This window comes from Manihot esculenta, chromosome 8, assembly GCF_001659605.2.
Source record: "Manihot esculenta cultivar AM560-2 chromosome 8, M.esculenta_v8, whole genome shotgun sequence".
Lineage (NCBI taxonomy): Eukaryota > Viridiplantae > Streptophyta > Magnoliopsida > Malpighiales > Euphorbiaceae > Manihot > Manihot esculenta.
In genome coordinates this window covers 32,878,458-32,893,180 of record NC_035168.2, presented here as the reverse complement: position 1 = coordinate 32,893,180, position 14,723 = coordinate 32,878,458, and the positions used below count along the sequence as shown (strand labels likewise).

At 35.3% G+C, this 14,723-nt stretch overlaps 1 protein-coding gene across 1 annotated transcript; it reads right to left on the bottom strand.

The window, feature by feature from the left end:
- Positions 1-8,271: 8,271 nt before the first annotated feature.
- LOC110620038 (aldose reductase) lies at positions 8,272-10,195 on the bottom strand. The gene is made up of 8 exons (XM_021763597.2): positions 10,052-10,195; positions 9,670-9,720; positions 9,495-9,568; positions 9,315-9,399; positions 9,020-9,241; positions 8,855-8,926; positions 8,536-8,772; positions 8,272-8,450 (listed from the first exon to the last, which is right to left on the bottom strand). Exons 1-8 carry the CDS (start codon positions 10,193-10,195, stop codon positions 8,361-8,363), a joined length of 975 nt encoding a protein of 324 aa, XP_021619289.1. The 3' UTR covers positions 8,272-8,360.
- Positions 10,196-14,723: the final 4,528 nt, after the last annotated feature.

The following is a 14,723-nucleotide window of genomic DNA, read 5'->3' as shown; positions in this document are numbered from 1 at the left end:
GTCGGAAACCTCTAGAAGGGTAAAACTATGAATTTATGAAATGTTTTCATGTATTTCATGTTTTTAAGTAAGAAATTAAATGAGTTTTTGCATGAAAAATCTTTGGAGGAAAACCCAGGTTCGGCCGCCGAACTTTGAGGTTCGGCCGCCGAACATGCATGCTTTCGGAGGGACTTTAGGCGCCCGAAAGTTTTGAGTGAGGGAAATGCAGGTTCGGCCGCCGAACTCCAAGTTCGGCCGCCGAACCTTGCATGCATGCGGAAGCACTTTCGGCCCCCGAACGTGGCCTGGCCAGCCACCTATAAAAGGGGCACTTAGCCGAAATGAGAGAGTTTTCTCCCATTTTCAGCCGCAGCAAGCTTCCGACCTCCCTCTCCCAAATCTCGTGTTTTTCCTTCAATCCCCACCATTTTCTTTGAGTTTTAAGGTTCCACAAAGGTTTTTGAGTGTTTTTAAGCAAGTTTGGAGCTTGGAAGTCTTGGAGCTAAATCCCTCCATTTTCCGAGCTAGGGTCGTTCTTCCTCTCGATCTTCAAGAGGTAAGCTTCGATCTATGCTTCTTTTATGTTTTATGAAGGTTTTATGCAAGTTGATGGGGTAGAATGCATGTTTAGGCTTGTTGTTAGGTTTATGTTGTGATTTGAACAATGTATGTTGGAAATGTGTTGTTTGAAGTGTTGTAGTTGGGGTATATTGTAGTTTGAGACCCCTAGGTGTGATGTATGATGTGTATGCATGTGTAGAAGCAAGTTTATGCATGTTTTGAGGCGTTTTGGAGGCTGTGGACACAAGGGAACCAAGTTTCTGCCCTTCGGCAGAAACTCAGGTTCGGCCGCCGAAGTGACTTTCGGCCGCCGAACCCCCTTGTGGAGGCAGTTTCGGCTGCCGAAGCCTGCCCCCGAAACTCAAGTTTCGTCTCTGTCTGGGAGGTTCGGCCGCCGAAAGTGCCGCCGAACCTGCATGACTTTCGGCTGCAGAGGGACTTTCGGCCGCCGAACCTGCCGCCGAAAGTGCCCTGTTCAGCCATTTCTTGCATGTTTTCATGTGATGCTTTCAGGATGTTTTAGGGGGTTTTTGGGGAGTATTTTAGAGTCGTATTCATGTATGTTTGGTCCCTCATTTGAGTCCACCTGTGTAGGTTCGGACCCGAGGAACCGAGACCCCCAGCAGTGAGCCAGCTGCTTCAGAGTCTCTTCAGAGCTAGCCAGATGTGAGTGGAACAAACTTTAAGTTTTAAAGCAAATTAATGAAATGTTTTAGCATGATTCACGCATCATGAATGCCATGAGATATATCAGGTTGATTGCATTAGAATTCACGAATATGTTGCATTGCATACTTTGTTGTTGATGCGGATGAATGTTGAATGATCCATTAGCCCTTTTATGTCATGATAGCCTATGTGAGTCCAGGTGTGCCTGCTACGGCTCTACGCCCCTGGCACTATGACTGATTATGGGAGTCCGGGTGTGCCTGCTACGGCTCTACGCCCCCGGCATGTATAAGTAAGAAAGATAGGGGCTAAATGGTGACAAGTTCATCCTTGTTGTGAAATGTTTGTGTTATGGCGCATACATGAAAGCATGATTTAAATTGATGTTTTATTATTCTGCTCACTGGGCTCTAGTAGCTCACCCCACTCCCTTTATCCCCAGAGTTGCAGGCACAGGATAGATCGGGAAGTCGGCTAGAGTGAAGTTAAGTCATGTATGTTGTAATAGATAGTAGTGGACATGAATATGATGTAATGAGTAATTATGACCATGTAATGTAATGAATAATTTGATGATGTATTGAGGATTATAGTAGTGCTTGCCCTAGAGGTGTGCGAATCCCCATTATGTACAGAGTGTTTAATGAGTAATGATGTTAATGACCATGATTATCCAAGCTGTTATGTATGATGATGGTACCCCATTGGAGTATTTGATGAGGACTCCAGTGTGGGGTTTATGTATGATTTTGTGCATGCACAGGTTTTGCTTGGATAAGAGAAAAGAAAAATTTTTACAGATCATGTATATGTTGTTATGTATGGGATTCCACAGGTTTACAGGAGGTATGTAGGCTTGCTACGGGTCCCGGCGGCCTTAAGCCGATCTGGATCCTAGCGCCGGTAACGGATCGGATTTCCGGGTCGTTACATTTATCATGAGCACTTTTAACAGGGCATCTATTCAGAATGTAGACAGCACAAGCCATAACCTTTTCCCAAAAAATTTTAGGTAGTTTTTTGCAATGCAACATGCTTCTTATCATATCCATGATGATTCTATTTTTCCTTTCTGCTGCTCCATTTTGTTGAGTAGTATATCTAGCTGTTAACTGATGCTTGATTCTATGCTTCCTCAAATAGTCATCACAGACAATATATTCAGTGCCTCTATCAGTTCTTAAAGTTTTAACGGAATGACCACTTTGTTTCTTGATATATATCAAAAAATTCTTTAGTATTTCACATACTTCAAACTTTTGTTTCAAGAAATAAACCCAAGTTTTTCTACTAAAATCATCAAATAAAAGAGATGAAAAATTTGTTACCTCCATTTGATGGAACCTCCACATAGCACAAATTCGAATGCACAAGTTCAAGTGGTCCTTTAGCCCTCCATGTCTTCTTTGTAGGAAATAGATCTCTGTGCTTCTTGTCCAGAACACAATGCTTACAAATTTGCTCAGGAATTTAAATGCTTGGCAAGTCGGAAAAAAGAACTTTGAGATACATAAAAGGTACGCTGGATGATGGTATATTTTATTTTGATAATGATAAAATAGAGCTTATGAGGTATACAGAGAATAAAAAAAAGTACTTCTGATTTTGTATTTCATCTTGGTTCTGGAGCATTTCTTTTGGTGCTCAAAGAAGCAACAAGTGGTGGCACTTTCAACGGTAGAAGCAGAATATATTACAGCAGCAGAATATATTGCAGCAGCTAGTTGTGCAACTCAAGCAGTTTAGTTGCGAAGGATACTTAGTGAATTGAAAAATGAGCAAAATAGTACAACAACTATTTACTGCAACAACAAGTCAGCTATTGCTTTAACAAAAAACCCTGTTTTTCATGGTCGTAGCAAGAATATTGATATCAAGGATCAGTATATTCGAGACTTGGTAAAAGATAAAGAGATCGTGGTTGAGTATTGTCAATCTGAAGATGAAATTGCAAATATTTTCACTAAGCCACTCAAAGCTAATTCATTTTTGAAACTAAAGAGAATGCCGGGAATAGCCAAACCAAGTTTAAGGGAGGATGTTAGAAATTAAACTTGGTACCCTTTTAACTTGCCACCTCAAACTTCTTGAAAATACAATAATCTTTTACTTCAACACTAAGAAAATTAGTGGCCAATAAATACCATTTGCTTAGCATAAAAAATTACTTAACTATAAAGATATTGAGTTGGTAAGGGAAAATGGACAACACATGGTGGAGTTTCTTCAAGATGCTCCATGTTAGATAAGTTTAGTGAATTTGCTTCACGAAGCCGCAATGTCTCCAATTTGGAGTTGGCAAATTTCACAAATGGGTATCGCCAATTTTTCAGCTATAAAATGGGACCAATTCTTTGCATTTGCAATCAGAATTTTAGAGAAAATATTAAGAAAATGAGAGAATTTTGTGTGGATTAAAAATAGAGAGATTTAGCTCTAACATGTTAAGTTAAAAATAGCTCCTACGAATTATTGAGTGTGTGAAAAATACTTTATATTTGTGAAAGTATTTTTTTTTATTTTAGTAAAACTATTTGAGTGTTTGTATAGTAATTAATTCCACTTAGTTTCTTAGAGGTAATTTTAATTTTAATTGCCAACATTTATTATTTTTCTTCCCTACCTGGATTATCAATGTGTTGGCTTTCTTATATATCGTTGATTGTATGTAAATAAACTTTAACTCTTGAAGACTTAATTGGTACTAAAGGAATTAGTGTCCATTAAGTGTTTGATAAAATGCTCAAGAGAGTGAAGTATTTTAGGTCTACAAGGTTAACAAAGATGATGGGATTATTTTTTATATTTATAATTATTCTCTCTTATAACCGAAAACTTAACTACTGACTAACATAATTCTTAATAAAAAGATTAAATAGTTGTATTTTTAAATAATGAAATACATTTTAATTAATTTTAATAATTATAAAGATTAACTAGGTAATTTCACTAAAATCTAGGGATTTCATAGTATTTTTTCCTTTTTTAATTTGAGCATTGATAAATGCATGTAAATGGACCTTTTAAAATTTATTTTCATTCAATTGACATGAAATTTTACCAGTAGTTGAATTCAGTGATATTGTTTGGAGGATAAATGATGTTGTCTCGATCTTTTTCGTAAATATGAATATTGGGTATAAAATCTACAAAATAAGAGAACATTGAATGATTAGTTGTGAACAACCTCTCCAATACTTAAATTAGTAATGATCCTCAAAAAAATCTCTCATAATAACATACATAGATTAACATATTTAGTGGTGCCCTTCCTAACCTTTGTTACTCAAACCCTTTTATAGCTAGGATTCCTTGAGGAGTCCCTCTTAGCCTGGGATTTATTTAAGTAGTGATTTATTAGGAATTCTCTATTCTTATGGATATTTGGTATGTGAGAGCTTTGATCTCCTAAGTGTTTGATATAATGTAGCACTCTTTAACTTTAGTTCGAGTCAATGTACATGTTCCTTAAAATTTGGTAATGTCAAATGCTTGTATATGTTGTTTCGTCCACTTTAATCGGAACCGTGTCTATAAAGTTCAGTATTTTGGTCCAAAACCTTTTAGCTCGAGTTTCCCCCCACATTCTGTGGCCATCGCACATTTTGAGAGGTTTGGTCCTCTTGGACTAAAACCATTGCGAAATGTCGGCCATAGAATCAATTCAAGAGGGCCGATCACTTGAGGCAAAAAAACTTCCGCATTTCAAGGATTCTGTTAGGTCAACTGAATCTCCTGACTCCATGAGGATTCGACCAAATTTTATATCAACAAGTATTTATGTGTTCAAATAGCAAGGATAACACTGACTCCTAATATATTAAGGCTCGATTGAAAAAATTTTAATATTTACTTTATTTTATATTTTAATTAAAATGTTTAAATTTCAGATAAATTGATTTCATATTTGCATTTGAATGTAATTTAATTAATTTTTAAGTTAAAATTAAAGATAAGCAATTCAATTGTTAAATGTAAAATATTTTATTTTCAATAATAATTAAGAATATTTTATAATAGACCTATTATTTAATGTAAAATAATTATATATTTAATTATCTGTTATAAAATCTTGCAAAAAATTTATCAATAAATTACATATTTAATAATTAAATTATTATTATTTTTAAAATTAAATATATCAATTAATTATAATTAAATATAAATTAAAAATAAAAATTAATTTAAATTTAAAAAATAAAAAATATTACATACCTTCCATTTATAGGAATAACAACTCAACTCTGTGCTTGGTTGTCCGTAGTTTTTATGAGTATGATTTTTTATTTCGGGAGATAAATTATACTAATATTGTCATTGTTTTTAAGTGCTCTAACTCAATTAATATTCACCAATTTCGACCCATTAGCTTATGTTGATCGACCCATTTTCTCATAAAGTTATTTTTAAAATTTTGGTGAATCGTCTGTTGATCAATTAGCCTTTATTCCATCCCGGGCTATACAGGATAATCTAGTTATCGCTCACAAAGTTTTTATCATCTTAAGGTTTTGAACAGTAAGTTACACACATTGGCTCTAAAATTGGACATTTATAAAGTTTATGATAAGGTAGACTCGTGTTTTCTCCATAAGATTTTATTACGGATGGGCTTTGATTCGTAGTGGGTCCATTTAGTAATGCAATGCGTCTCTACTGTTAGTTTTTTTGTGTTTATTAACGGATCCCCTACTGCCCCTTTTCAATCTTCTCATGGTATATGACAGGGAGATCCTTTGTCTCCTTGTTTCTCTTCACTATCCAAGTTCTCCCTTATTTATTATCATCCGCTCACGAGCGGAGACATTAAAGTGACTCATTTTGCTCCTCCTCTTCTTAATATCTTACTTTACTCTTAGCTCGTGCTACAAGATAGAAATCAGATACTCTTTCTGGGCTTCTTTAGTTAGACAAACAATTAATTTTTAAAAATTCTATATTTTCTTGAGTAAATATACACTTCGTACTCTCAAACATGATATTTTGTAAAAATTTCATATGCAATAAATGTCCTTGTCTTACAAGTACTTGGCTTACCAGTTTTCTTGGATGTTTGCGCCAGCAAGTTCTATGTTTTTTACTCGATAGAATTAGTTCTAAGACTCAAGTATATGGAAGCAATGATTATTTTCCCAAACAGTATGGTTATCATAATTCAGTCAATTTTATCTGCCATCCCATTCTATTCTATGTCTCTATTTTTGTATCCTAAGCAAGTGTTTGTTTCTTTAAACGGCTTGATCCCGCGGTTTTGTTGGGATGGTGATGTGCACCGGTGTAAGTTGCATTGGGTTAGTTGGCAAAGATTTTGTTGTTCCAAGTTTAAGGATGATTTAGGTTTTCGTGATTTTAAAAAATTTAATCTTGTCTATTTAGCCAAGCATCTTCTTCATCACCAGGATAGTCTTTGAGCTCCTTTGTTGAAGGGGATTTATTTTTCTAGTTCATCATTTTGGCAAACTGCTCCTAAAAGAAGCCGTTCTTGAATTTTCTTTGTCAAGGTGCTCGATTGAATATTGGCGACGGCTGATGTATAACAAGGCAGCAACTGCAGCACACAAAGTTATAAACGTTTGGAAAATACAACCATCCTGAAGGCAACATGTTACGTAAAGACATCCTAGCAGCCAGATCTGCAAAGCAATCAGCCAAACTTGGAACTCGCAAAAAAAGCAAACATTGAAAACACATCCGATAGAAGAGTATAGTCTTCACTATAGAACCAATATCCAAGATAGGAAAGAGTTAAAGCTGGTAAGAGAATCATATAAAAGAGAAGAATCAGTCTCACATTCAATGGCATGTAATCCAGCTTGAAAAATCCAAATAATAGCCTTAAGGACAACAAAAACTTCACCAACAATAACAGAAGAGCACTGAACTTTCTTGAAGGAACCATGTAGTATCGAGCCCGAGCTATTAGTAGTAATAACAATTATAGCAGCCAGAGAAAATTTATTCTTCCAAAAAACATCACAATTTAGTTTTGATTATAGTAGGGGAAGGAGGATGCCAAACCGAAGTGGAAAGCGAACCCGAGGAAAGAGATGTTGGAGGAACAACAAAAAGATCTATCAAAATATGACGCGCAATAAGAATATGATCAGTTTGTACATTATCAAAGACACACCTTAAGAAATGTGTAATTTAATTTTTATAAATTTAAATATATAAATTTTCTTTCACTAATTTATTTAAATTTAATTTTCGACTTAATTATTTTATTTTTTATAAATATATAAATAATATTTTTTTAAATGTAAAATTTTAAAATTTTATTAAGAAAATAAAATAAAATCTTAATTTTAATTTCTACGTCGATTACTATCAACTGAACTTTTAATGCAAATTTAATTTGTATGATTAAAAAAATTAACCGTTTAAATTAAAATGCACAATAGCGTAACATTGAAAAATTAAATTTCTCGTTTACGATTTCAGAGTTAAGAGTTGATTGGACATTATTATACTGCAATCTCAACCTTCATCTCCCAACTGTCAGTTTTTTTTTAAAATAAAATTAAAAATTAAAAAAATAAAATCAAAAATATTTTAAATTTATTTAAATATATTTACCAACAAATTAAAACTCACTTTTATTCATAACACAAAAATTTAAATGCTAAAAATATATATATATATTCAATTAATCACACCAATCACATTATCTGTCATGATAATTAATTAGTATTTTTCAAAAAAACACACTTTATACATATATCAATAAATAAATAAATTTTCAAAAATATATACAATAATTAACTAATATTTTTTAAGAAAAAAAAACTAATTTTACACAATCTTTATCGTTAAAAAAATAATTACTTTAAATACACATATTTTTATAATATTTATAACATTTTAAAAAAATAATTTAATTTTTTATTAATTTTAATTATTAAATATTTTACTATACAAAATTTATTAATTTCTCAAATTTATAAAATATCCCTTTAAATTTTTTAAAATTTTTATATATTTAAAAATTAAAATTAATATTAATTAGAAACGTTTAAGTAGTTAATTTGCCTTTTTGGACTGTATAGTCGATTTTATTCTATCCCAGCGGCTCTCTACATACTTCGATACGACAGAGAAGAAAATAGACAACAGCGACACTCGAGGCTCTCAAAAGAACACCATTGATTTTAGTCTTCATGATCCCAAAGGTCAGCAATACTTCTGAATGGACCTTCACTCTTGTTCACGAACAGATCCTCCCCATCAAGGACTCGTCTCTGTACACCCATGTTTCACGTTCAACTTTGCGTTAACAGATCCATGCAAATATATATTATCAAAACAAGAAAAAGGCGGTGGTACCTGATCTGAGATACTGCAGAGAGCCTGAAAATCTTCCTCTGGAATTTCCCAGCCAAAGACCTGAATATTTTCTTTGATCCTTTCAGGGTGGCTTGATTTGGGTACCACACTGGTTCCTCTTTGGAGCGCCCACTTTACTAGAACCTGACCTGGAGTCTTGTTTATCTTGTTTGAGATTGTTTCTACTGTTTTGTCATGTATGAGGTCTCTGCCTGATGATCCCAAAGGCGAATATGCCTGAAAACATATATATTCCCTCCAGAATTATCCGACATTCTTAACAGAAGGAATAATAATCGAATCTAGTTTAAAATCTTACAGTGACATGGATGTTATTCTTCTTACAAGCCTCCAGCATTTTATCATTCCTCCATCCTGGATGCATCTCCATCTAAAACCAAGATGATGACAATCTAATCCCAGTTACTCAAAAGTAAAATACTACAAGAAAATTGGCATAAACACAGAGACGATCCTATCTGACCTGACACACTGAAGGCATTGTTTGAGCAAAACCCACAAGCTTGTTGAGCTTCTTAACTGTGAAATTGCATATACCAATATCTCTAACTACATTTTCCTTGACAAGCTTCTCCATTTCTCTCCAAACTCCTTCCATGTCAAAGTCCAACACCTCTCCTGGCTTGGGAGGCCTGCTGGCTCCATCTTTGAGATGAAAAGGCCAATGGATTAAAAAACAGAATCCCTGATTCATTATTTGATATGGAATAATTAATGAAGCAAAAATATATGACCCAAATTCAACCCCAAATTACCACATAAAGATCAAGATAGTCAAGTTGCAGATCCTGTAGGGTCTTGTTCAACGCTTTTCGAACCCTGTCAGGAGACAGATCCGTGCACCTGCATACACGTTGAACACAAAACAATAAATTCATAAGTGAATTTCAATGCATGGACATTTGATAAAGAGTTGATGAAGCAGTTCTGTTAATTACCACAGCTTGGACGCGATAAAGAGAGCCTTCCTCTCTACCCCTGCATGCATGGCTGCCTTGAGTGCGTGTCCCACCTAAATATAAAAAATTATACACGTTAGTGTAAAATAAAAAACAAAACTCCTTATATTGAAAATCTGACGCTAGATAGAAATTGTTGAAGAGCCAGAAATACATCTTCTTGGACTCCATATTCAGCCGCTGTGTCTACGTGCCTGTAACCAGCCTGCAGAAATATGTAGAAATCAATAACTTCAGAAAACACTATTTGCCGATTTCATAACACTTAGCCGCCGTTGTTTGGACAAAATTATTTATAATTTGTAAAAATATTTTTCTGTAAAAAGGTATTTTTTAATAAAATAATTTATTCTACTAATAAATTCTAATTTAAAAATTAAAATATAACAATAAATTCATAAATGAAAGTGTTTAAAGATACTTCTTGAAAAGATAAAAAAAAATTCTGAAATAAATCGAAACTTAAAAGAAAGCCGAAATTTGGACAAAGCCCGTTGTTAATTTTAAGGATCTTTGGTGGGGTAGTCATGCTCTACCTCAACAATGGCAGAGTAGATCGCCTCGGTGACTTTAGAACCAGACCTCCAAGTACCCAAACCAACAGCAGGGATGGCGTGACCACTCAGCAGCCTAAATGATTCAACTTTTTCACCAGATTGATTGAAGGTGGCCTGAGCCATTTTTCCTCCCCTTTCGGTCAGCTAATGCGGTGCAACTTTTTTCCTATTAATGGTACGTTGGCTTCCACGTATCCATCATGCAACGCGACATGTCTTCCATAAGAGAATTTTGTGTTGTATTTAAAGAGATGGCAACATGTCACGTTGCATGATGGGCACGTCTAGGGCAATTGTGGGATGCGTGGCTCATTCTAGGAGAAACTCCTGGTGCTTGATAAAAATCACGGTTTTTAATTGGGCTGCGCCATGGGCTTCACAGGAAAGCTGTTATCTTTACGTACTACAACGGTATTGTTTTAAATTGAAAAAATTAATTGAATTAAATTATTTTAAAATTTTATTTTATTTTTTAATTTAATTTAATTTTTATTTTAAATTTTAATTATTTTCATTTAGTTTAATTTTAATTCATCAAAAATTATTAAAATTGAATTGATTAATAATTAGTAATATATTATTTTTAATAATGTAGGAAGATTAAATATAAGTAAAATTAAAATATTTTAACTGAATTTTAAAATATTAAAAATAAAATATAAAAAATAAAAAATTTATTAAAAAATTCAATCGATTAAATAAATTTAAATTAATTTTTATTTAAAATTAATTGAATTTAACTTTTATAAATATTAAAATTTTAATTTTTAATTTATTTAATTTAATTTAAAATTTAATTTATTTAATTCAATTTATTTTTAAATCAAATCGATCCGTGCTCACTCTACTCATATTAAACTTTCTAAATATACTACCACCGTCTCCGGATAACTATGTTTTGAATTTTTTAAAAAAAATTATGTTGTTTTGAAATTTTGAAAATAATATTAAACTTTATTTTTTAAAATATTCATATTAATTTTTAAATTGTTTACTGTTAATATACGAAAAAATTATAATTATTTAAAGTGTATTTTAAATAAATTATTATAAATTTTTTAAAATTAAGATATTAATTAATTCTATTGATTTACCTGAATAAACTTTAAATTAAAGATACTGTGGAACGGAGATGGTAGGAAATATAAAATTTGAGCCTTATAATGTATATTTAATTTTTTTTCGCTAGGTTTTGTTTGTTCTTTAAAACTTTATTTAATTTAAAATAGCCAATTTTTAAAAAGTTAATTTTCTGTAAAATACACCTCTAAAAAGTTATTTTTAAAAAAATATAATTTAAATATATTTAATTGATATATTAAATTTTTAACAAATAAATGAAGTGTGATTATAAAATTACATAAATATCTTTACTCTAGATATATATATAATATTTAATTTGATGACCGCTGTCGGCCTGGACCACATGGCCTTGAGATCGGGCCTCTCTTGGGCCTTAGTCTCCCCACACCTAGCTCGGTTCTAAGGCCTAGTAGGAGAAGGGACAATCGGTCCATCCATCCAGCAGATCTGTTACACGCGTGCCGGGGGGAATTAAATGGCCGTTTAGCATGGAGCAGACGTCTGACATTTTAGTACGTACGTATCCGTATGACAGAGATAGGTGGCCCAATAGCGGCAAGGCCATTAGACATCACTAGCAGACAAAAGAAAAGAATAAAAGGAGAGGAGTTCCCTCCTCTCAGACCAAACTTACTCAACCATTGTAAACCCTATTTTCTCTGGATCTCAGATCATCAATTGGCGCCGTCTGTGGGGAACGAAGGAGATCTTTTCATCGTCGGAGTTCCACTCTTACAAAACCCCCTGAGATCCACAATGACCAACCATAATGAAAACAACATTGCTAATACCGCCAATGACCTGAGCTCTGCCCAGGAGGGGCAACAGTTCTCTTTCTCCAGCCCCACAACTCCCAACAACCAACCACCAATCCCTTTTAATCCCTTGCCGAGCTCGGTAGGGAATGTGCTCGGAGCCACCCTATCTAACCAGGACCTCCAAGCCATGGCCCTCCAGCTACAAAACACCGCCCACTAGTTGGGGCAAATGATGCAGCAAAGGGGCCTCAATACCCCAGTGAATGTGTTGCCTGTGATAGAAGAGCCCCGAACCAACGAACCCCAGCCTACTTTTAACCACTCTCAAACAAACAGTAGAGAAATTGGAGAAAGAGGTAGAAGGGCAGGTGAAGAGGAGGAGCCGGAGGCTAGAACCCGTGGAAGAAGGGTAAGGGAGTTGATAGAAAATGATGAGGCAGAGAGTTACTCAGCCAGAACAACCAGGAGAACAGAAAGCGAAGAATGGGAGGAGGAGTACCGTATGGAGAAGAGGCCCAGGCAAGAAGAAGAAAACGTAGATCAGAAGCTACAAAAAATGAGAGAACAACTCCTAGCCGAGTTGAGGGCGAAGAATCACAATCAGGCCCTCTTTGTAACGACCCGGAAACCGGACCGCTACCGGCGCTAGGATTCAGGTCGGCTTAAGGCCGCCGGAACCCGTAGCAAGCCAAACATACATCCTGTGAACCTGTTCAATCCCATACATGAACCAAAACATACATAAAAATTAAAACTTTTCTTTCATTCAAACATTTCTTTACCCAGCCTAGCCTATGCATGCATAATCATAACATAAACCCCTCATTGGAGTTCTCAACAAATACTCCAATGGGGTACATAACATATATCAGGCTTGGGTTACATAAACATCATAAAACATTTATCTCATGTATTTAAGGGATTACAACAGACTCTAGTCAAGCACACTATAAAACTTACATTACATTACATTACATACTTTTACATTATGAATAAACCATGTCCACAGCTATGCTATTACATAAACTTCTCTTACTCTTCTGACTTCTCTATCTACACGGTACCTGCAAGACTGGGGTTAGGGGAGAGGGGTGAGCTAAAAAGCCCAGTGAGCGAAAGTAAAAACATGATATTAATTCCTCCATTTTTAGGTATTTTATTCTTCATTTTATTATTAACATTTGCTTTAATTCCACACTTTTTAGGTATATTATTATTCATTTTATTATTAACGTTTGCTTTAATTCCACACTTTTTAGGTATATTATTATTCATTTTATTAATAACATTAAATAACATAACTTTTACTTTACATGCTTTCATGAAATGCAACACATCACATTTAATCACATAAAGGATGGTATTGTCACCATTAGTCCTCACATCTCCAAGTGCCAGGGGCGTAGAATGGGCCTCGCTGGTCTTTCTCTTACATAACATACATAACATAACATTCCAAGGTGCCAGGGGCGTAGAATGGGCCTCACTGGTCTTTCTCTTACATAGTGCCAGGGGCGTAGAATGGGCCTCACTGGTCTTCCATAACATATTATCATAACATAACATTAGAGGACTATGGATCACCCAATAACCATCCACATCAACATCAAATTATGCAATGCAACATATTCGTGAATTTCTAATGCAAACATCCTGAAACATCGCATGGCATTAATGATGCATGAGTATGCTATCAGATTCATTCATTTGTTCATTTATTCTTTACTTAAAAACTTAGGGAAATAATCCCACTCACCTGGTGACTGAAGCTTTAACGACGGACTCTGAAAGACTATCTCACAACCGGGGGTCTCGGGTCCTCGGGTCCGAACCTACACAGGTGGACTCAAATGAGGCACCAAACAACAAGAACATAACTCTAAACATACCCCCAAAAACCTCCTAAAAACACCTCAAAACATTCCTAGAAAACATGCAAGAAAAGGCTGGGAAGGGCACTTTCGGCGGCACCTTCGGCGGCCGAAAGTCCCTCCAGAGCCGAAAGTCAGGCAGGTTCGGCGGCACCTTCGGCGGCCGAAACTCCCAGACAGAGACGAAACTCATGCATGTTCGGCGGCACCTTCGGCGGCCGAAAGTCTCGGACAGAGCCGAAACTCAAACTTTCGGGGGCAAGCTTCGGCAGCCTAAAGCTGCCTCCCAAGCTGGTTCGGCGGCCGAAAGTACCTTCGGCTGCCGAACCTGGTTTCTGCCAAAGGGCAGAAACTTGGTTCTTCATGCCCAAAACAACCCCCTACACAACCAATCATGCATAAACCTATTCTACAACAAGCATACTCAAGCATACAAGCTCCTAGGGGCCTCCAACAAGCTTAAACCCCAACTACAACACACAAGCAAGCCACATTGCACATAAACACACATTAAACCATGGATTTTTCATAAAAACTCATCAAGCCTACTCATGCATTTCTACCCCAAAAACTTGCATAAAACTTACTTAAAACACATATAGAACTAGAGATCGGCTCTTACCTCTTGAAGATCGAGAGAGAAACGATCCTAGCTCGAAGATGGGGAGATTCGAGTTCTTGAACCTCAAAGCTCCAAAACTTGCTTAAACTTTAAAACTCTTCAAAAACAAGATGTAACTTGTTAAGATCTAAAGGATTTGAGGGAAAACACTTAAAATGACCATAGGAGGGCTAAAGCTTACCGTCGGCCGAAATGGGAGAGAAAACCTCGCCTGTTTCGGTCATGGGGTCTCTTATAGGGCTGGTTCTGTCACCTTTCGGCGGCCTAACGTGCCCCCACATCTCATGCATGTTCGGCGGCCGAACATGAGGTTCGGC